This window comes from Nematolebias whitei, chromosome 19, assembly GCF_014905685.2.
Source record: "Nematolebias whitei isolate Nwh7 chromosome 19, NemWhi1, whole genome shotgun sequence".
Lineage (NCBI taxonomy): Eukaryota > Metazoa > Chordata > Actinopteri > Cyprinodontiformes > Rivulidae > Nematolebias > Nematolebias whitei.
This window is the reverse complement of record NC_056516.1, coordinates 3,990,339-4,014,750: the sequence shown is the minus strand read 5'-3', so window position 1 is coordinate 4,014,750 and position 24,412 is coordinate 3,990,339. Positions and strand designations below refer to the sequence as shown.

General features: G+C 41.2%; 1 protein-coding gene across 1 annotated transcript in view; it reads right to left on the bottom strand.

Annotated features, from left to right (window-relative positions):
* LOC119426025 (AT-rich interactive domain-containing protein 1A) overlaps positions 1–24,412 on the bottom strand; it is a 145,706-nt gene that overhangs the window by 33,293 nt on the left and 88,001 nt on the right. Inside the window, exon 8 of the mRNA XM_037693586.1 lies at positions 22,261–22,384. Coding sequence (XP_037549514.1) covers positions 22,261–22,384 — 124 coding nt within the window. The remainder of the gene's footprint in view (positions 1–22,260; positions 22,385–24,412) is intronic.

Genomic DNA, 24,412 nt, shown 5'->3' with positions numbered 1-24,412 from the left:
ATTGAATATAATATAAGAATCAAAGACTTTGCTAGATATTTGACTTCTAAATCACTTAAAATGTTCAGTGACAGAGTTACAGGCAGATTAAATCAAATCTATAGATGTTTTTATCTTGGGTAAGATTTTTACAAGTGCTAACAGAGTTGGAATACACTAGTTTTACTTATTTTTCTTCATTTTTCTTATTCTTTAACAGATACTAACAGAAAATATATAATAATGAATTCTAACAACTACTAACATGATTTAAGACATAGCATTTTAGAGTGATGTTACTTATAATGACTTGTGAAATTTGGTGCATGGAGAAAAACGGTAAGTGTTGCTGATAAAATGCTAAATGTGATGACTCAATTCAGGAAAACTTGACAGGACTAGGAAGATGGGTGGAAGGATGGACTCTGGCTGGCTGGATGCCAGCAGGGTGTTTGTGCTGTTTGTTTATTATCACCTGTTCAGGTTAACTAGGATGAAAAAGATCCAGGAACGGTGAACGCAGGGATCACCTGTGTGAGTTTGTGATCAACGTTCCCAGAGAAGTGACAGGTGACTATGAACCTGCAATATGAACCATTGACTTACCCATAATGAATGATAATTGATAATTATATATTGATAATGAAAATTATACACATTTAATTAGATGACTGCAGTTTTGTGATAATGTGGGAGAAAGATGTTTGTTCTTTTTTCCTGATAATGCAGCTTCAAACGAGTCGCTGACAGAGAGGTTGCGAGTCCAATGACAGGGGTCTGAAGGATGGAGGCTGGACAGATGTCCGAGGAAATGCCCCTGATGAGGGGGAATGGAGTGGAGTGCCAGGGAGGAAAAAGTCACCGGTTCTACTCCCTGGGCTGAGAACATCACGCATCAAATGAGGGTGTTATCATTTATCATGAATGAGGGTTCTTTAAGGTTCATACTGATCTGGCTGTGACAGTTTATTAACATCAAACTGACATCATTTATCATTATTACCATCTAATTAACGTTACCAGCACAGTGAAGGGTTTTCTATTTTATGATTTTTACTTTTAAATATATAAATGGAGGAGCGTTTTTAAGATATATACATATATATATATATATATATCTTTAGCCAATTAAACACTTTGACACAGTGAACTTACTGATTTTATTAAGCTATGAGTTAATAAATGATTATTGATAGACTAGTTTTTTTTGGATTTTTACATGTACTGAAATGATTGTAGAACACTGTTTTGACATTACAAATATTTATAGGTTGTGTTTACAATGCTAATCAATTATTGATGTGATTATATCTAAAGCTAAGTCTGGGGGATTTTTGAACGATAAATTAGAACAACTGCTATTGTGGATATAAAGCAATATTTTGAAAGTAGAGTTACACATTTCCTATCTATTAATTAATTCCAAAACTGATTAGATGAATGTGGGAGGAGAGAACTTACCATTTTTATTTGAAACTAAAAGGATTTTTAGAGTGAACTTCAGGATGTTATAACTAAGTGGCCCCTCCTAGTAGTGTGTTACAACCCAACGAGGTAGAAGTCAAACACTGATGATTATTAAGGAGATTAAACAGATAATATGAAGCTAAGTTCTGGGTAAATTTTTAACAATTAAGTACAGATGTGTACTTTAGAATTATGGTTAATTTGAATGTTGAACTCAGCATTAATTGGGTGACAGGTCTTCTCCAAGTACTTTGAGAGATGAGATGCTTGATGGACTGACTAATTATGGGATGGGTTTAAAATAAACGTTTACAGTTTATTAACAGTATTATGGAGCGTTATGATGAATTTTTCCTTAAAATTAACATTGTTGAACAAGATACTTATGCATGGTACTTAGTTAAGAATTATCTTTTAATGATTACTTGATGATTTGTTTATTTAATCAATATTTTGAGAGTTTTAATGTTTTTTGCAAATTTTAGGGGCTGATCATGATGAAATAATGCCACTAGATGGTGCAATTGCGATGACAAACTTAATTTTTGACATTGTTTTCTATGAAATAAAATTTTACAGCTGACGGCCATGGAGAAGAGACCAGAGAATTTTGATAAATACATATGAGGTTTTATAATATAGATTTTCCAGGGGGTGAACTTATGACACTTTTTAATCTAAATTGATGTTAAATTACAAGGTGGTGGTGAATTACATGGGTGAATTGATTTGTTGGTTAATTGGGAATGTTTTTATATTAGATCACCAGGGGGCGTTGGGAGGTTCTGTTATTTACATAAATATGCACGTTAAAACATGTTAAATGTTTAATTCAGATTTTTATTCACACAAACACATTTTTCAGCTGTGACAGGCTAGAAATACCGGCAGCGCTCTGTGCAAATAAAATGGGGATGGCACGATTGAAAAAGGGAAGGGGGCACAGAGTTTTTCTCTTTTATTTTTCTTTTTCAGATGGACATGATGGACCAGAACTGCCCTTGGAGTCAAAAAGAGAAGTTCAGGGTCTAGAAACTGATTAACATTTTTTAGATAACGCTTTCTTGCATTAGGATGCCACCAGCAATTATTAAATCATATTTTTCTAATATAATTGGTAAAACTTAATTGACGTTTCCTTGATTTATTGATTAGTATAGTTGCCACTTCCGAGGGAGGTTCGAACTGGGGGTAAAGACGTGGGCTGGAGGGGGTTTCCGGATCCGGTATCCACAGCCAGCTCCCATCTTTAACACTGTGAATAAACAATTTTTTCTAAAAAATTTTAAATAAAAGGCAGCTTGGAGATGGGCCTAAAATTAGCCAAGACAGTTTGGTCTAGGCTAGGCTTTTTAAGCTGGGGCTGTACCACAGCATGTTTAAAACTTATTGGGACAACACCTGAGGACAGACTGCTATTGATAACAGCAAGAATCACCTGCCTGATGCTGGAAAACACCTCTTTTAAACGACGAGGGGGGACAAGGTCATGAGGAGAACCTGATGGCTTAATATGGCCGACCACATCCTCTAAAAGGGTCAGGGTCACTGGTTCAAATCTATCAAACACAGCCAGGCAGGGGACCAAGCAGGAGGGGTCAAAAGCAGGGGCTGAAATAAGGGCCCTTGTGGTAACAACCTTATTTATAAAAAACTGCAGGAAGTCATTACAAAGTTCAGTAGAGGCTTCCAGACAGACAGGTTGTGGGGCCTTCAGGACAGAGTCAATAGTTTTAAAAAGGACATGTGGGTTGTTGTGATTGGACACAATAATGTCTGACAAGTGTTGTTTTTTGGCCTCTTTAACAGTGTTCTGGTACTGACGTTGACAGTCCTTTAAAATGTCAAATGAAACCTCCAGTTTATCCTTTTTCCATCTCCGTTCAGCTCTGCGGCACTCCTGTCTGGCTGCAATAGTTTTTTCATTAAACCAGGGTTCAGATCTGGCTTTAGGCCGCACCAGTTTAGATGGAGCCACAGAGTCCAGAATGGTTTGACAGGAGTCAAACCAGGAGCTCAGCTGTTCGGTGTCAGCAGCAGAGCCAGAGGGAGCACAGAGCTGTTCAAAGGCAGCAGAGAACTGACCAGCAGTGGAAGGGTTAAAAACTCTACGTCGTTGGGCAGGAGAGCAGGATTTACCTGGAGCACAGGACAAACCAACATCAAATAAAACAGGCCTATGGTCAGAAATCACATTATCATATAGTTCCAGGTCGGTCACAGAGAAGCCATGAGAGAGAACCAGGTCCAACGTCTGTCCATGTTCATGTGTGGGACCAGCCACCCACTGAACCAGGTTAAAAGAGTCAGTGAGGCTGAGAAAGTCCTTCACCAGTGGTTTCTCTGGACAGCATACATGAATGTTAAAACCCCCAACAATAAGGACACAAATTAGTTTATCATTATTATGTCCTCATTTACCCATTCATACAGCACTCTACTAGATCTTTACGAAGCTAATTGAACAAATCATTCTAAAGAGACTAATCAGTGCTTTAGATCACATTCATACACTGATGGGACACACATCAGAGGCTATGAGGGGTTCAGTGTCTTGCCCAGGAACACTTCGACATGTGACTGCTGGTGGATTCGAATCCCCAACTCTCGCATTGGACGATGACTGCTCTAACCACTCAGCCACAGCTGCCAAATTTTGTCAAATTTTAGAAGAAATGTTGATTTGTTTTGAGTATAGAACCTTTTTTGGGCGGCTGTGGCTGAGTGGTTAGAGCAGTTGTCCTCCAACGCAAGAGTTGGGGGTTCAAATCCACCAGCAGTCACATGCCCAAGTGTCCCTGGGCAAGACACTGAACCCCTCATTGCCTCCGATGCGTGTCCCATCGGTGTATGAATGTGATCTAAAGCATTGATTAGTCTCTTTAGAATATTTGTTCAATTAGCTTTGTAGAGTTCTAGTAGAGTGCTGTATGAATGGGTAAATGAGGGCACAGATTGTAGTGTAAAGCGCTTTGAGTATCTGGATAAGATAGAAAGGCGCTATATAAATGCAGTCCATTTACCACCTGATGGCAGTATAAAACCGTCTGAATCAAAGGATGGATAATTGGACAGCATGTATCTTTAAGAAAAATGGGAGGGAGGGCCCTTGACGTGACATGGGCTGACATGGTGACATGGCGGACGCTCGATTTCAGCTCTTTAGCATAGCATTTTTCACACAAAGCTTTTAATTAAAAAAAAATCAGTAAACAAGTTCTCAGCTTATTTTTGCAGAGAAAAACAACTTTTTACACGAAGGCACGGGTTTCAACCGTGAATTTTGGAGCTCGACAAGAAAGAGGTTTATTCCCAAGGTCGGACTATTGGCTTAGCTCGTAGCTTCGCTTTTCAGCTTAGCTGCTTTTAACGATCCAAAAACGCAATTTTTGACGGTTAGAACACATTTTAAACAGAAAAGAGAAAGGGAGGGCTTAGTGAGGAGCCTTAGAGTTGAGCTGTCTTCAGTAGAAAGAGACACGAAGAAATGATAAAGCCGTTAAATGAAAATGAGGTTGATAATTTTCATTCATCATGTGATTAATTGATTAATCGATTTATTGTTTATTGCGACAGGCCTAGATCTCACAAAATGTCTCAGCTGCATATATCTAAAAAAATGTGACTTGTGAATATTAAACTTCTTTACCAGATGTTCAAAAGAGGCAAATCTACTATCAATGTGGAGGTCACACAGTGAATGCACTCCCCTTAAGACCCAGGTGTCAAAAGCTGTATCAGCTACTGAGGGAGTGAACATGATTATTTGACACAGGTGTCAAAAACAGTAACTCTGTAGAGTTAAATGCCCTCCTGAACTGATCCCAAATCTTAACCGCCCAGATCACAACTGGGTTAGAGGTATACATTGATACTGATCGTTTAAAGGGCAGCAGAGAGAAGAGTAATGCAAAAAGACAGCTGGATATAATTGAGGCCCTTTCCAAGGCCACCTGACTGGGAGAGGGGGTGTCCTTACCCAGCCAGAGTAAAAGATATCTTGATATTAGCTGCCCAATAATTGTGCAAAAATCTAAAAAAGTTAAATCTGGTCCCCTGGACATTCAAAAAAAAAAAAAAGTAGAAATGTTTCATCTTTCATCCGAGAGACTTCCTCAGTCTGAGATGCTGTATTCAGCTCAATCTTATAAATAGCACCTTCTCAGAGTGGCTCAACCAGTTTGCTGCTGACAACCAAAACCAGCTGCTCACATGATCAAGAAGGACCATCAGCCTAACGATGGATCATTACCACACTGATGGCTGTTTACTATTCACAGGAGGCTGAATGATACTAGCAATAACAGCATTGTAAGAGGGGGACAGTTGAACATGGAGGCCTCCACCCCTATTTAATGATGGACGGTTTCTTTTCACAAAGATGGCCTCCTTTACTCCTCTCTTAAACCATTGTTCCTCTCTGTCCAGGATGTGAACATCTTCATCCCTGAAAGAGTGACCGCTGGCCTGAAGATGAGTGTAGACCGCAGAGTCCTGGCCTGATGCTGTTGCTCTTCTGTACTGGGCCATCCTTTTGGCCAGTGGCTGTTTAGTTTCCCCGATGTAAGACTGATCACCCTCCTGACACTGAACAGCATACACAATATTACTCTGTTTGTGCCGGGGGACTGGATCTTTGGGATGAACCAGTCTTTGCCGTAATGTATTTTGGGGTTTAAAAGCCACTGGGACGTTGTGTTAAGAAAAAAAATGTCTCAGTTTCTCTGATACTCCCTCAACATATGGAATGACCACTGGTCTGCGTCTGGGTTCCTCCTATTCACCTGATGGCTGACTGGAGTCCTGTTTGGGTTTCTTCTCTGCTTTCAGGAAGGCCCATTTAGGATATCCACATTGCTCTAGAGCCCGTCTAGTGTGGGATTTCTCCTTCTGCCTGGCTCCTGAGCTAGTGGGGACGCTGTCTGCTCTGTGGTACAGAGTCCTGATGACTCCTAACTTGTGCTCCAAAGAGTGATGGGAGTCAAACTGCAAATACTGGTCTGTGTGGGTGGGTTTGCAGTACACCTCAGTTTGCAAATGTCCTCTATCAGAGACTGAGACCCCACAGTCCAAGAAAGTCAACCTGCCATTTTTTACATCTTCTCGTGTGAAGTTGATGTATTTATCCACAGAGTTGATGTGGTCAGTAAAATGTTGGACTTCCTGAGATTTGATTTGAACCCAGGTGTCGTCAACATACCTGAACCAATGACTTGGTGGTGTCCCTGAAAAGGACGTCAAGGCTCTCTTTTCTACCTCCTCCATGTACAGGTTGGCAACAATAGGAGAAACTGGAGACCCCATAGCACACCCATGTTTCTGCCTATAATATTGCTCCCCATATGTGAAGTAGGTTGACTGCAGGCACAGTTTCAAGAGTTGACACAGTTGTTCTGTGGAAAGCGTGGTCCTGCTGCTAAGAGTGGTGTCTGATTTTAATCTTAAACTGACCACCTCTACTGCATCATCAACAGGAATGCAGGTAAAGAGTGATGTGACATCAAAAGGGACAATTGTTTCATCAGTCTCCATGATGACATCCCTCACCTTATCCACAAAGTCCATGGTGTTCTGTATGTGGTGTTCAGAGCTGCCAATTAAAGGGATGAGTACAGACGCCAGATATTTGGAAACATTGTAAGTGACAGAGTTAATCATGCTAACAATTGGTCTTAAAGGTACACCTTGTTTGTGGATTTTAGGTAAACCATACAGACTAGGTGTGGCCTCCCCTAGGTACAGTCTGTGGTACAGAATATGGTCAATAGCCTTGTCCTGCTCCAAATTTTTCAGGCAATCTATCAACTTCTTCTTGTAACCACTTCCTGGATCTCTTTTCAGAGGTTCATAAGTGGTTAAGTCACTAAGGAGTGTCATAACTTTCTCATGATAATCTTTCTGGTTCAAAATCACTGTGCACCTTCCTTTGTCTGCTGGGAGAATGATGATGTTTTTGTCCTTGCTGAGTGGTGAGTGAATCTCTCTCCTCTCTACTGATGTTGGAAGGTGGTGGTTTGGCATTGCTGAGGCAGGCTGAAACTTTGTTCCTGAGATGTTCTGCTTTAAAATATTTAATTTTGTTCTTGCAGATGGCTGATTCTGTGGCTGTGATCATTTCCACCAGAGGAATTCTACTTGGTGCAACCGCAAAGTTCAGTCCCCTGGCAAGAATCTCTGTCTCTGGCTGGGTGAGACGTCTGTCAGATAAATTCTTCACCCACTTTTCTGTCTCCCTGGCATGTAATTGTCTACTGGAGTGTTGTCTTACACTGAATGTGTTGTTATTGGAATTGTGATGGTGTTGATGAGTTATTAGTAAGTTACAGTTGTTTTGTTGTCGAGTCTTGGACTCGACATGCTGTGCTAAGCATGCCTGATCTGTACAGTCCATCACTTGCTGAAGTGTGGTCTGATGTAGACACTTTGTTAGTTTTTGTTTAATGTGTCCAAATTTCACAAAGGTCCAAATTAGCTGCAGCCATCTTCTTTGTATGTTGATAAGCCAGGATCCAGACTATTCCAAAAACAAGAAACCTGTTATTATATTCCAGTTACTGGCAATTTCAGCATCCTCGGTTGATAGCAGAGGTAGACACATCCCTCCCAGAGATATATCCAGCTGCACGTCTTGTCCGAGCAGATAAAGGTTCTCCAGGACCCTATTGCTTGGTTGTAAGTATTTGTAATATACGTCGAAAGTCCAGTTGGTCAAATCCAAAACAGTAGTTTCCATTTCAGGAGATGTGTACAAAATAGGAGCTGCTCCGATACAAAGACAGAGAGCAAAAAAAATAGGCAGGAGGAAAACGGGGAGCGGGAAGGAACGCGTGCGCCTCACTACAGACATAGTGAAGAAAAAAAAAGTTAGCCACATCACCTAGGGCTGGGTACCTTTCTAAAAAAGTTGGTATCGGTACAGGTACCTTCACTTCGGTGTCAGTTCCTGAATGTTACTTTTTTCGGTACCAATTTTATAATTAATATTAATTCTAACAAGAAGAAAATTATGTCACACATTAAAGTACAAATATTGTTTTATTTTTTAACTTTGTTATTTTTCCATTCCAAGCAGTTTTCTTACATAAAAATAAACAAATAATTTCCAGTGCAAAAGAACAGTAGCAAACCAGTGACACGTCAATGTCTAATGCTCACCGCTACATGCTGAGGGCTTTTTCACTTAGTAGATTTTCTTCAGAAAAAAAATTAATGTCTGCTTTCTCTGAACACAAACAAGCCCGTTCCTGGCTGATGGTGTGCGCAGCAGTAGAAAATGTTTGCTCTGAGGGTGTGGATGATGCTTGCACACACAGATGTCAAGGCTGCCAAGTTTGATAGCATTGGCATAGTGCCCCTCACATTCCACCACCAGGTGGACGTAACAACATATTCGGTATGTTTGAGAGGAGGTTAGTAAAAATGTAGAGTCGTCCCATTTAGGAGCATAAACCAAAAACAAGATCACTGGCAGTGTGTACAAATTTCCCACCACTACAACATAACACCCAGCATTATCAGCATATACACTCGAGGCTGTAAATTGCATTTATTAGCCAACTATAATTGCAACTAGGGCTGCAACTAACGATTATTTCAATAATCGATTCATTGGCCGATTAGTTTTTCGATTAATCGATGAATCGGCAAAAAAAACCACAACGTTTTAATTTCCACCCCTTTATTCCAAAATTTAACATTTGACTGACATAGCAATTCACACAAAAAACAGGTTGCTATTTTACTATTCTGTTAGTAAAATATTGAATAATGAAAAATAAAAGTTAGTCAAATAGCTTAAAAAAATAAATGTACACAAAAATATATACAAATGTATCTTTATACCTGCACAATATGTAGCTACTTTGTAAAATGTGTCATTGAGGGAAGAGTGTAACCTGGATTAAAAGTGTGGATTATTGTAACCTGGATTAAAAGTGTGGATTATTGTAACCTAGATTAAAAGTGTGGATCATTGTAACCTGGATTAAAAGTGTGGATTATTGTAACCTGGATTAAAAGTGTGGATTATTGTAGTGAAGCCTTCGTCTTCAACCATGGACAGAGGCCTCATGTCAGTGACGATCATGTTCAGGATGTTTCAGTGAAGACAGCTGCTGCTGTGGTGTCCATGATGTCTGTCCATCATGAAGGATGTTGTTGTTTGTTGTTGTTTTCTGGAATGAGACAGTAAATATGTTTTATAGCATAATTATTACAGCAACTCAAGAAATGCCTTGTTTCACTTACAGCGTTAGGTTCAGGCAAAAGTAGCTAAAAGAGCAATTAAACACACACACACAGGTTTGTTTTGCTATCTTTGTGGGGCCTTTGCATTGACTTCCATTCATTTTTCATTCATTTCTATAGCCTAACCATGACCTTTATCCATAACCTAACCATTACCAGTACATACCTAACCCTAAACCTAACACATCCTCAATTCACACCTTAGTCCTAAACCTAGCCCCTAACCCACCAACGGGACTTCTTCTTATGGGGCCCGGGCTTTGGGCCCCATAAGGAGCAGTTGGTCCTCACAATGCAGTATAAGTTGGAAAAATGGGCCTCACAAAGTAGCATAAACAAGGACACACACACACACACACACACACACACATATATAAAATACTTAATTACACACATTTGAGTAGATGTAATAAATTACTTTAATTCCTGTTTAAATGCAATTCATCCTGCCATACCTGCAGTGTCTTCAGACTTTGCCAGCAAATTAAAAGTTGAAGCTTAATCATTAAATTATTATCTTTGTGTTAGATTTATTTATAAATCACATTTAAACACTGCTTGTTCCAATTAAATAAAATAAAAAGTAACACACACGTTCTCTATCACCATCATTAATCAGATAACAAACAAACAAACAAACAAGCAGCTTCATCTACCAGACAGACTGACGTTACGTTTTCTCTCTTGAAACAGAACAAAGTGTTAAATTGTAGAGACTCACCTGCAACACGAGTTGGGAGTGAAACATGTTGTATCTGCTGCAGCTCCTTCCTCCTCCTCGTGACTCCGACATGTTTACGTTTATCTCCGTGGTTCTCACGTGTCGTGTCGGTGATTTTCAAAGATGCATGTTTCTCTTTTTTATCTTTAAGTTCTCCCACTCTTTGGAGGACTTGGGTCAAACAGTTTTCGCTGCGTCGGTCATTTGTAAAATTTCCTTAAATTTCCTTTGAAAACAGCCTCTGCTCTCCTCCCCCCTCGCTCTGTTCAACTCGCGCTGCAGTTTTTTTTTTTTTAAACTTTATTCAGTCAGTCAGCATTGACAATGAACTGCCCATGAACAAAACGAAACTGCTCTGCAGCGCCGTGAAAGATGCATAATCGCGCAACACAATGAATCGATAGCGAAATTCGTTGCCAACGCTTTTAATCATCGATTTTTATCGATTTTATCGATTCGTTGTTGCAGCCCTAATTGCAACCCCTCTTGATTTGGATTGGAAATTAGATGGAAACACCTGAGCAGACAATTTTTTAACAAATTTTCCACTACCTGCAGAACGCACGTGAGTCTCCAGTTAAAAGGCGATATCGGTATTTAGCTGTTTTAGGTGTGACATAATCTTTCGTAATTTTACTGGACCATTAAAGAGATTTTTCATTCCAGCTTACACATTTAACTGGTAATCCACCAGAGTGGGCAACGTTCTTAATGTTGGTCATCATTGAACAATCAAAAAATAAATTACATACAGAACATCACAAGCCAATACCTGGTAACAAAAAAAAAAAAAAAAAAAGACCGATCAGGTATGAACCCACCCCTCTCTCCTTCCCGAACACAGAGAGAACAAAGTGCTCTCGCTCTCTTTTTGGGCTCATTTTGTTTTGACTGCTCTCTGGCTGCCCTTGGATTTTTTGGGTTTGTTTTCCATCTTGTTTGTTCTCACCAGGATGAGTTTCAATGGTGTAGGCCGCAGTCGCAGCCAAAAAAGGTAGTTTTTTGTTAACTTTTCATTATTAAACACCTTGTATCTGTGACTTTCCTTCCCTCCATTGATCACGGTGACATTATTTACATGAACACTCCTACAAGAACCCTGCAGATGTTGGATGCTGCAGATGTTGGATGCTGCAGATGTTGGATGCTGCAGATGTTGGATGCTGTATATCACGGCGCACTAAGATTCATAACTGGCTGTGATTATCGTACCCACCACTGCACCCAGTATTCACTGGTTAACTGTCATCATTAACTTCACACAGACTCTCTCACTGGTACATTTTCATCTTTAAATCACTTCTTGGTCTGCTGCCTTCATACATCTCCTCCTACATGGGGCGGCTGTGGCTGAGTGGTTAGAGCAGTCGTCCTCCAATACGAGAGTTGGGGGTTCGAATCCACCAGCAGTCAAATGTCAAAGTGTCCCTGGGCAAGATACTGAACCCCTCATAGCCTCTGATGTGTGTCCCATCAGTGTATGAATGTGATAAAGCTCTGATTAGTCTCTTTAGAATGATTTGTTCAATTATCTTTGTAGAGATCTAGTAGAGTGCTGTATGAATGGGTAAATGAGGACACAGATTGTAGTGTAAAGCGCTTTGAGTATCTTGAAATAAGATAGAAAAGCGCTATATAAGTACAGTTCATTTAAATGTCTGAGTGAGTGCAGCTACAGCGTGCGCTCTCAGGACATTATTACCTGCAGTGTTCCCTCAGTGAGGACTGAACTAGACAAAAGGACCTTCTCCTACTCCGCTCCTGTTTCCTGGAATATCTTACAAAAAGATCTGAAGCTCTCGACCTTTGACCTCTCTAAGTGTCTTTAAGAATCTGTTGGACTCCTGGCAGGGACCAATGCAGACATGTTCCTGTTTTTAGTTTTCTACGTTCGCCTTAGAATCTAGCTGTTTTTTGTTACTTTTCTTTTTTTTTGCCATCCTATTTGTTAAAATTAAAAAATTAAAAATTGTATGACTTTTTATAACAGTCTATTGTTGTCGCTGTTGTCCATTGTTGTCATCATTCTTTGTTGAAATCAGGTCTCTCTTGTAAATGAGTCCTTGAGGCTCAATGGGATTTACTGGTCGAAATAAAGGTTGAACGAATTTATTGGCCCCGATTTCCTTAATTTTGGGAGATCGGAAATTGGCTGATACTTGCATGAGAAACTGATTTTACCAATTTTTTTCATAGTTTTGACAACAATTGCCTGAACTTCATTTATATTTATATACCTCATGGCCAGTTAAAACAAGTTTGTATTGTTTCTAGGATATTGTTCAAGGGTATATTTTTCAGTAAAACAATATTGGAAAATTGAAGGTGAATTGTGACCTTATAACACCGGACAGTGTCGCTTATAAAACAAAATCGGTATTGGCCAAAATCGGAATCAGTAGGTTAGACTTTTTATAAATTGGTGATCGGCCAGAAAACTGCAATCGGTGCACACCTACTTTTCATATATTCCTGTTGTAACTTTGGCCTGGTGGGACCAGTTGTCCTGTTTTCACTTTTTGTTTTAGAATAGGGTTTTTAAAGTTTTTCATAGTCTTAAGGCTCCCACAGACTCGGGCAGACCTCAGTCCATGCAGAAATTGCGTGCACTGTCCGCAGACGGTTGAGACTTCATACTCAAGCGTACACCCTGACTGGCTGCAGCCAGCTCCGCAGGCAAGGGGTGTTTACCTTCAGGACAAAATGAGTTTGTCAAATGGTCATTTGCTGACATCCCTACAGGACTGATTGACAGGTCAAAAACCAAAAAGAGAGAGCTGGCAGCAAGCGGCAGCGGTGTTCTGTATTTATATGTTGTTAAAAAGTTCTAAAAACAAAACAGGGAGTGCTGGCTCTGCAGCCCACACATCTGATAAGCCCACCGGGAAATCTCTAGACCCTCCCGCAGCTACACCTGCTTGTGACAAATTCCTTAATTTCTCGCAATTTCAGTCATGTCATCAACAGACGAAGAGGAAGAGCTTGCTTGCCTCTTGGAAGAAAAAAAAACCCACAAAAGAAAGGCCATTAAACCAGACCACGGATGAAGAAGGGGAATTTAATACTTTGGTGTCGCCGGGCAGTTTATTGTGCGACACTGAGTACGCGTACGTAAAAATTGATCTTTGCACGGACATGCCCTGCGGGTGCCCGCTTCGAGTCTAATCCGATATGCGCGGACTAAGGTCCGCCCGAGAATGTGGGAGACTTTAGTCATGTACCTGATGCGGCTTCAACGGCCCTGTATAGGGTTGGGCCACAGCAGTACCTTTTTGTTTTGTTTATCAGACTCACCAGGTCCATCTTTGAGTTAATACTTTAGGGTTTTTTTGTGTTTTGGTGGACATAGGAATTGGGGGTTCCTCTTCTTCTTTTTTCCCACAGGAAGTTGTTTTGTGATACCGTATTTTTTGGACTATAAGGCGCAACGGATTGTAAGACAATATCAATGAACGGGTCTGTTTTCATACATAAGGCACACCAGATTATAAGGCGCATTAAGCGAAACTAAACCATTTTGACAGATTTTTGAGCGCCGTGTACCACACAAAATCCGTTTGAGGTCAGTAAGCACAATCAGAATTGATACATAAGGTGCACTGGATTAAAAGGCACACTGCTGATTTTTGAGAAAAATTAAAGGATTTTAAGTGCGCCTTATAGTCCGAAAAATACGGTAAATTGAACGTTTGAAAACCCTAGGTTACTAAAAAAAATGCAGAGTCATCCCACCAAGATACCCGGCAGTGTGTACAATTTTCCCACCACTACAACATAACACCCAGCATTATCAGCATGTACACCCGAGGCTGTAAACTGCACCTGTTTACTAAATATAATAGCAACCCCTCTTGATTTGGACTGGAAATTTGACTGAAAATACCTGACCAGACCATTTTTTATAAACAAATTTTCCACTATCTGCAGAACATACGTGAGTCCCCTGTTAATAGGCGATATCAGGATTTAGCTGTTTTAGATGTGACATAATTTTTCGGAATTTTACTGGACCATTAAGAGATTTTACATTCCAGCTTACACATTTAACTGGGCAAACACCACAGTGAGCAACATTCTAAATGTTGGTCAGAAATGAACAACAAAAAATAAATTTCATATAGAACAGCAAAAGCCAAAACTGGTAACAAAAACAAAAAACCCCAAAGACTGATCTGGTATGAACCCACCCCTCTCTCCTTCCCGAATAAAGAGAACAAAATACTATATCAACAGAAAATCCACACATTAGTGCTTACCTACAGAACACAATACAACCATCGGGGCTCCCGTCTGCCCATATGTAATATAATAGTAATAAATTTAAAAAACCCCACAAAAGTTTAATTTTTTTTTTTTTTTTTTACAAATGCTACCGCAAGTGTCAAATGTGTACAACTATCAAATCAGAGCATTAACGCTGTAGTCTCAGGAACCAAAAAGAAAGGAAAAAAACTCCCATCATAGGGGGTGCACTATGTCCTAAAACATGCCTGTGAGTGGTGGAGTGACATTGCACGTTCGTGGTGAGACGTATTGTGTCATTTCCTGTTTGTCTGTTGGTAGCTCGAGTGAATTGTTTGCTCGAGTCGTCTCTCTCCAGTTTTAGCTTCTCTCCATTGGCTCCCTGTCAAATCCAGAATAGAATTCAAAATCTTACTTCTAACCTACAAAGCTCTCAACATCCTGGCTCCATCTTATATTACAGATCTTATTGTTCCATATTTTCCCAACAGAGCACTTTGCTCTCAGACTGCAGGTTTACTTGTGGTTCCTAGAATTTACAAAAACAGAATGGGAGGTAGGTCTTTCAGTTATCAGGCTCCTCTTTTGTGGAACCAACTTCCAATCTCTGTCCGTGAGGCTGACACATTATCCAGTTTTAAAACTAGGCTTAAGACTTTCCTTTTTGCTAAATCCTATAGTTAGGGTCGGCTTGGGTTTCCTGAGCTGTCCCTTAGTTATGCTGCTATAGGCTTAGACTGCTGGAGGACAAACTGACCACAATTTTCACTCTGCTGCTGTTTTTACTTACTCTGATCAACCTGTTTTGTATTTGTAATTATTTTTTCTGTTTTAACGTGTTTTTTTGTCTTTCAGATACACCTGGACCTATACCTGGACCTACCATTCTGTGTTCGTCTGTCTCTCCTTCCTGTCCTCTCAACCAGCCGGTCAAAGCAGAATTAAAACTCACAGTAGAGCTGGGCAATATGGACCAAAATTAATATCTAGATATTTTTAAGATAAATCATGATATACGATATATATCTTAATATTTTTTTCTTTCCATAAAGTTAAATTCAATTCAATTTAATTCAGTTTATTTCTATAGGCCAAATCACAACAAAGTTGTCTCAGGGACTTTACAGGAACATTCACATAAAAGCCAATTAGTAAAGTTCTCTATCTAAGGAATCCAGCAGACAAGTTGAATCTTGGCTTCGTTGCAGTCTCCCATCCTGAGCAAGCACAGTGGAGACAGTGGAAAGAAAAACTCCCTTTAACAGGAAGAAACCTCCAGCAGAACCAGCTCAGGACAAGAGACCATCTGCTTTGACCGGCTGGTTTGAAGTAATAACAAAAATATATTTTTGAGTCAAAGATTTGTCCCACTTGTCATACAGTCACATTTATTAACGAACAGCTGTAACTCTACAAAATAAATGGCTACAAAATAAACTATTTACATATATTAGTTCATTTTTAGACATTTATTTATAAAGATTAAATAATAATCCTCTTCAGCTGGGGGCAGCTGTGGCTGAGAGGCTAGAGCAGTCGTCCTCCAGTGGGAGAGTTGGGGGTTTGATTCCAACAGCAGTCACATGCTGAAATGTTCCTGGGCAGGACAATGAACCCCTCATTGCCTCCGATGTGTGTACAATCAGTGTATGAATGTGATAAAGCACTGATTATTCTTTGTAGAGATCTAGTAGAGTGTATGAATGGGAAAATGAAGGCACAGATTGTGTTGTAAAGAACTTTGAGTGTCTTGATAAGATAGAAAGGAGCTTTATAAGTACAGTCCATTCAGCTGTGCCATCTTCACGTTAGTAAGTGTGTGAACTGCTGTAAAGTGACCCTCCACTCAGAACCGTGAAGCTGCAGCTTTGAGTGTTTTTTCAGTCTGCTTCCTTGAAACAAACCATGGGTCAGGGCTCATTTAGCCATTCTGAGCTTTATGAGAGGAACAGAGAGAGGTGGCGATATTAATAAAGCAGCAGCTTATCATATGTCTCAGCTGTGAAACAAGACAGCTAAAGCGGTAGCCGCAGGGCTTAATGTGTAAACCAATAGATGCCGGAATACAAATAGCAGGCAGTCCAGCGATGGCGGCAGCGTTGCGGATGCTATCCGTGGGTCCTCCCCCAGAAAATTTGGAAGAGGTGCTATTTCCTGCATTTTGGTGTATTTTAACAGGTTGTTAAACATCTGTAAACGTTTAATTAAATCAATTAAAAACAGGTCTCTTGTAAATGAGTCCTCGAGACTCAGTGAGACTAACAACCTGTATAAATAAAGGAATTGAAATTACTATTTTAGATTAGATATTATTTTATTCAGTTATTTTTCTGATAATTGGAACTAAGGTCCTTCTGTAAAGATGTCCATGAAAGAAAAAAAAGGAAACTCCTCTTCCTTGAACAACTGAGACATTTCACCCCCGTTTCAGACCCTGGGATAGTTCAAACCTTGTTCTCAGCATCTCTAACTCAGGAAAGTGTCAAAAGAGACTTTTATGGTTTACAAAAACAACCACAAATACTCGATCAATCTGATAATATCAGAAAGCCTTTCTGTGAACCCAAAACTGGATGATTGAGTTAACACAGATCACCCAGGATGTTCTGGTATCACCTTGAACAACCTCCAACCACACTACTCTTCAATGATCGTAAATCATGATTAGAACAGAAAAGCCTCGTCTCTGTTCAAAGGAATTCCAGCCTGACAGTTAGGTCCCCTTTTTTACATGCAGAAAACTGACAGACTTTTATTCACATTCTGGAAGAAGTAATAATGTTTCTCTGTAATGAAATACTGGTGGCTGGGCTTTTACCCATGGAGCTCGGCCGGGCACAGCCCAAAGAGGAGACGTGGGTACCCCTTCCCATGGGCTCACCACCTGTGGGATGGGCCAAAGGGGTCGAGTGCAATGTGGGATGGGTGGTAGCCGAGGGCGGGGACCCTGGCGGTCTGATCCTCAGCTACAGAAGCTGGCTATTGGGACGTGGAATGTCACTTCACTGGTGGGGAAGGAGCCTGAGCTGGTGTGTGAAGTTGAGAGGTTCCGACTAGAAATAGTCGGACTCACCTCTACACATGGCTCTGGAACCAGTTTCCTTGAGAAGGGTTGGACACTCTTCCACTATGGAGTTGCCCCTGGTGAGAGGCGCCGAGCAGGAGTGGGCGTACTTATTGCCCCCCATCTTGGTGCCTGTGTGTTGGGGTTCACTCCGGTGAATGAGAGGGTGGCCTCCCTCCGCCTACGTGTGGGGGGACAGGTTCTGACTGTCGTTTGTGCTTATGTACCAAACGGCAGTTCAGATTATCCACCCTTTTTGGAGTCCTTGGAGGGGGTACTGGAAAGTGCACCTCCTGGGGACTCCCTTGTTCTGCTGGGGGACTTCAATGCTCACGTGGGCAATGACAGTGAGACCTGGAGGGGTGTGGTTGGGAGGAACGGCCCCCCTAATCTGAACCCGAGTGGTGTTCTGTTGTTAGACTTCTGCGCTCGTCATGGATTGTCAATAACGAACACCATGTTCAAGCATAAGGGTATCCATATGTGCTCTTGGCATGAGGACACCCTAGGCCGCAGTTTGATGATCAGCTTTGTCATCGTCTTATCTGATCTGCGGCCACATGTCTTGGACACTTGGGTGACGAGAGGGGCGGAGCTGTCCACTGATCACTACCTGGTGGTGAGTTGGCTCCGATAGTGGGGGAGGATGCCGGTCAGACCTGGCAGACCCAAACGTATTGTGAGGGTTTGCTGGGAACGTCTGGCAGAGTCTCCTGTGAGACAGAGCTTTAACTCCCACCTCTGGGAGAACTTCCAACATGTTCCGGGGGAGGTGGGGGACATTGAGTCCGAGTGGGCCATGTTCCGTGCCTCTATTGTCGAGGCAGCTTACCGGAGCTGCGGCCGCAAGGTTGTTGGTGCCTGTCGCGGCAATAATCCTCGAACCCGGTGGTGGACACCGTCGGTGGACACCGTCGGTGAGGGATGCTGTCAGGCAGAAGAAAGAGTCCTATCAGGCCTTTTTGGCCTGTGGGACCCCAGAAGCAGCTGATGGGTACCGGCAGTCCAAGCGACATGCGGCTCGGGTGGTCGCTGAGGCAAAAACTCAGGCATGGGAGGAGTTCGGAGAGGCCATGGAGAATGACTTCCGCACAGCTTCGAGGCGATTCTGGTCCACCATCCGGCGTCTCAGGGGGGGAAAGCGGTACACCACCAACACTGTTTATAGTGAGAGTGGTGTGCTGCTGACCTCAACTCGGGATGTCGTGGGTTGGGGGGCAGAATACTTTGAAGACCTCCTCAATCCTACCGGCATGTCTTCCACTGAGGAAGCGGAGCCTGTGGACTCTGGGTCTGGCCCGCCAATCTCTGGTGTTGAGGTCATCAAGGTGGTAAAAAGCTCTTCGTGGCAGGGCCCCAGGGGTGGATGAGATTCGCCCGGAGTTCCTTAAGGCTCTGGATGTTGTAGGGTTGTGTTGGCTTACGCGACTCTGCAATATTGCGTGGACATCGGGGGAAGTTCCCCTGGATTGGCAGACCGGGGTGGTGGTCCCCTATTCAAAAAGGGGGACCTTAGAGTGTGTTCCAACTACATGGGGATCACACTCTTAAGCCTCCCTGGTAAGGTCTATTCGGGGGTTCTGGAGAGGAGGGTCCGTCGGATAGTCAAACCTCGGATTCAGGAGGAGCAGTGTGGTTTTTGTCCTGGTCTTGGAACACTGGACCAGCTCTACACTCTCAGTAGGGTCCTGGAGGGTGCGTGGGAGTTTACCCAACCAGTCTACATGTGCTTTGTGGACTTGGAGAAGGCGTTCGACCGTGTCCCTCGGGGAGCCCTGTGGGAGGTACTCTGGGAGTATGGGGTACCGGGCCCTTTGATACGGGCTGTTAGGTCCCTGTATGACTGGTGTCAGAGCCTGGTCCACATTGCCGGCAGTAAGTCGGGCTTGTTCCCGGTGTGAGTTGGACTCCGCCAAGGTTGCCCTTTGTCACCGATTCTGTTCATAACTTTATGGACAGAATTTCTAGGCACAGCCAAGGTGTTGAGGGGATCCGTTTTGGTGGCCTTAGGATTGTGTCCCTGCTTTTTGCAGATGATGTGGTCCTGTTGGCTTCATCAGATTGTGATCTACAGCTTTCGCTGGAGCGGTTCGCAGCAGAGTGCGACGCGGCTGGGATGAAAATCAGTTCCTTCAAATCCATGGCCATGGTCTTGAGCCGGAAAAGGGTAGAGTGCCCTCTCCGGGTCAGGGAGGAGGTCCTGCCCCAAGTGGAAGAATTCAAATATCTTGTGGTCTTGTTCACGAATGAGGGAAAAATGGAGCGTGAAATTGACAAGACGGATAGGTGCAGCGTCTGCAGTGAAGCAGGCGCTGTACAGGTCTGTCCTGGTGAAGAGAGAGCTGAGTCAAAAGGCGAAGCTCTCAATTTAACGATTGATTTACATTTCTACCCTCATCTATGGGCATGAGCTTTGGGTTGTGACTGAAAGAACAAGATCTCGGATACAAGCGGCCGAAATGAGTTTTCTCCGCAGGGTGTCTGGGCTCTCCCTTAGAGATAGGGTGAGAAGCTCGATCATCCGGGAGGGACTCAAGAGTAGAGCCGCTGCTTCTCCACGTTGAGAGGAGCCAGTTGAGGTGGCTCAGGCATCTGGTTAGGATGCCTCCTGGACGCCTCCCTGGTGAGGACTTCCGGACTTCCACCGGGAGGAGGCCCAGAGAAAGACCCAGGGAGGAGGCCCAGAGGAAGACCCAGGACACGCTGGAGGGAATATGTTTCTCGGCTGGCCTGGGAACGCCTCGGGATTCCCCCGGAGGAGCTGGACAAAGTGACTGGGGAGAGGGAAGTCTGGGCCTCCCTACTTGGACTGCTACCCCCGTGACCCGACACTGGATAAGCGGAAGAAAATGGATGGATATAATGAAATAATTGTTTCTTGGGAATAACTAATAACTTGCCTTGAGCGTTTCTGCTGCAGCTGACAAGAACCTCTAGTCAAAAGTTTACATACTTGTTTTCAGTTTACAAGGTTAACAAAGTGTCCTTATTGGTTTTAACTCATAGTTGATAAGTGTCTTAAATATTTTTATTTGATGACATTTTCAACAGAGCAGATTAAAATACTTTATTTAGTTGCTAAAGTTCAGCCCTCCCATTCTGATTGGTTCAAATCAACCTCCCCTGTCAAATTAGAGGTGTGGTCGATTGTTTGCAAGAGAGGAAGACCTCAGATGAATTTGGAAGCTGAGGAGAAAGTTGGAGGAGAGAAGAAGAGGAGAAGGAGGAAGCTTTTAAAACACAACCTACAAAAACTTCCACAAAGAATGGAGTTTGACAAAGTTCGATAGAACCCTCTTCAGTGCTCCAGACACCTGCAGTCATCATCAACAGCTGTCCAGAACTTCAGGAGACGCCCGCTTGACCATTAAAGCCAGTGACCAAACTCATCGCCTTGATGTCAGAGATGCGAAGGAATTCCCACCTTTACATCAAAGATCATTATTGCAGAAAGAGTCCAATATCTGGTATTTTCAGGCAGCCGTTTGAAGACGACTTCTGGTAGGAAAAGGCTGATCTATACTCTGGAAGGTTGACTCTGGTGTCCAAGAATTTAGATTTTATCCAAATTAGTATTAACTCAGTTCAGTAATTATTTTTCCTTTAATTTCAGACCAAATTTCAACTATTGGATGATATAGAGCGTCTTGCTTTTAGTTAAATTTGCATAATTAATCTGCCCTGCTGAAAATTCCAAAGTTCTACATTTCATCTTATTTTGGTTTGAGTAATCACATAGAATAAATCAATTTTATTTGTTGATTCCTGCTAACAAGCATTTTTAACGGTCATGTTAATTTCCATAAAACTCGGTTGTGAACAAAGCCTTCATTTAAATGTCAGAAATAATTTCCAACAGTTGTTTTATCATATATAGTCAAATAAACGTCACAAAATTGTATTAAAGTGTGTTTTTTATTTATGACATCTGAATCGGTCATATAAAAGAACTCACGGTGTAAAAAGGGTAATTCGAGGTAATTAAAGAATAACATCTGAATTGATTTTCAGACCATAAGATTTCCTCTCAGAGCTGAGAGTGGTGCCCCTTCAAAATAAAATGTATAAACAATTTTTAATCATTATTAACCCTTCCCACTACATAGACATTTCTGCAGTTTTTCTACAGCTTTCTACTTTAATTTCCCTGCTTTCAACAAATGTCAGTCATTCAAATTAAATGCATTAACAGTTTTGCAATAAAACCTTTTCAGCTGGTTTCAGTAAAAATCTTTCAGCAATAACCACTCACACAATAGTGTCACAGGAAATACTTCTTTAGTTAGTTTTATGTTTATCCTAGGTAGGCCAGATTCGCTGCATACTTAATATGGATCACTTGACCTTATTTTTCAAAACAATGTCATGTTAATGACCCGTGTATTTTTTTAAATACAAAACTTTTAAACAATTAGAATCAGTAATCCTTATTTAGCTGATAATGACTTTCTACCAAATTATACACAATCTTGTTTTGATGGCTACCACACATCTGGCTGAGCTCTAATTTCACCACTCGGATAGGTTGTAAATATCTTACCGGACACTGGGCATCTGTGAGTGTGGGGTGGAGGCCGGGGTGGGGGGCTTCAGGTCTCCCCCTTCAGTCATTGAGCTAGTAGTAGATTGGGGAGTTTGGGGTCCTTGAAGGGACCCTGAACCAGCTACAAGACAAATAAAAAGATAACTTCAGTTATTTTCCCATCATCGCTGCAAAAGCAAAACCTGAGACTGACGGTTGGCACAGTAGTTTTGTAGATGGTCAGATCACCACTGGGGGGCCTTTCTGAACACAAACTGGTTTTGGCAGGCCTGCATCATCACCAATCCATGAAGTGAAGATGCCTGATTTGTTTGTTGGACACCACTTTACAATAAGGCTCCCCTTATAGATTGGATAATAAACAGTTTACACATATGTTATTCATTCCTCTATAATTTTTTTTTATAAATCATTAATAACTGCTTATTATGAATTATTTAAGGGTGACAGAGACAAAACTGACCAGTTTCTTGCCAAATAATGAGTCAAATCTGTTCACCTGTATATTTAATCTAAAGTTGTTATATTAAACATTTCAGACTAAGTTACTACCTTGTAAACACAATAAGCATTTGTAAACCTATTTCTTTAGCATATAATATTGTATTTTACCACTGCTTTATAAGTATCTAGAACTAATATTATATACTAAAAAATAGGTTTAGAAATGCTTATTAATTAATGCCTAATTCATTTTGCACATACTAATGAGATTAATCGTGATTAATCGCTATTTTGTGATTAATCGCGATAAAAAATTAATCTTTGCCCAGCACTAATATATATAAATGTATATATACACGTGTGTGTGTGTAACTTTTAAATATGAATCTAAAATACTTTACACTACAATCTGTGCCTCAATTACCCATTCATACAGCACTCTACTAGATCTATACAAAGCTAATTGAACAAATCATTCTAAAGAGACTAATCAGAGCTTTATCACATTCATACACCGATGGGACACACATCAGAGGCTATGAGGGGTTCAGTGTCTTGCCTAGGGACACTTCGGCATGTGACTGCTGGTGGATTCTAACCCCCAACTCTTGCATTGGAGGACGACTGCTCTAACCACTCAGCCACAGCCGCACCATTGTATGTTCTCATACAATGGTGAAATTGGCTCTCTGTATTTAACCCATCCACCACCAGGTGGGGCGGTGGGTGAACTTTCGAGGTGCCTGGGGAGCAACTGGGGATGGGGTGTCCTGCTCAGAGACATCACGAGATGTGTAATGACTGGGGATTGAACCCAGGACCTTTGGGTGCCGAGTCGGCAGCTCTGACCCAACACCATCTCGGGGCTCCCATATGACATTGTGTCACATCACACGGCATTTTGATCAGATAAGCTAATTTATTAGCATCGTAAAAACAGCTAGTCTATAGTTAGCTTTTAATTAGCCACAAAGCAGCAATAATTTTTAAGAATTAATAAGTAAACTTTGTAAGAAATATTCAACTTTTATGCAAATAATGTCGCACCATGACACAAAACACTGAACACTATTAGTGATGTCAGATATATAGCTTTTAAACTAAAAATATGAAGAACTGATTTCACCTGATGACTTTACAAATCACTCCAGAGATGCTACTGTACTTTCCTAGTTGTGTGTGGTCCTCTTCATCCTCAGGATGTCCAAATTATTGCCAGTTCAAAATATAGATTATAATGTCACACCTCATGATACCAAGTTTGTGGACAAAATGTATTAGGCCAGAACTTGTTTTGACATTGTGCATAGACATCAACATTTTATGTGGCTTTTGATAAAACAAACAAATTATATGCATTGTAAAACTTTAAAATATGTATAATTTATTTGGAAAATAAGCTCTTTATTTGTGAGGGCAAACGTATGCCGGACAGTCATATCATATGACATTTTAAATGTTTGGATCAAAATTTTAGGTAGAAATCTTGATGCACTTGCAACATCTTTGGTATCAATACTCTTTATCTTTTCAGAGGAACAACATTTAGATATACTGTATATTCTTAAAAAATATAAAATATTAGGAGTATGTGACACTCTGACAGTCAGAATTGTGTCATTTGTCAACCATATATATATATATATATATATATATATATATATATATATATATATATATATATATATATATATATATATATATA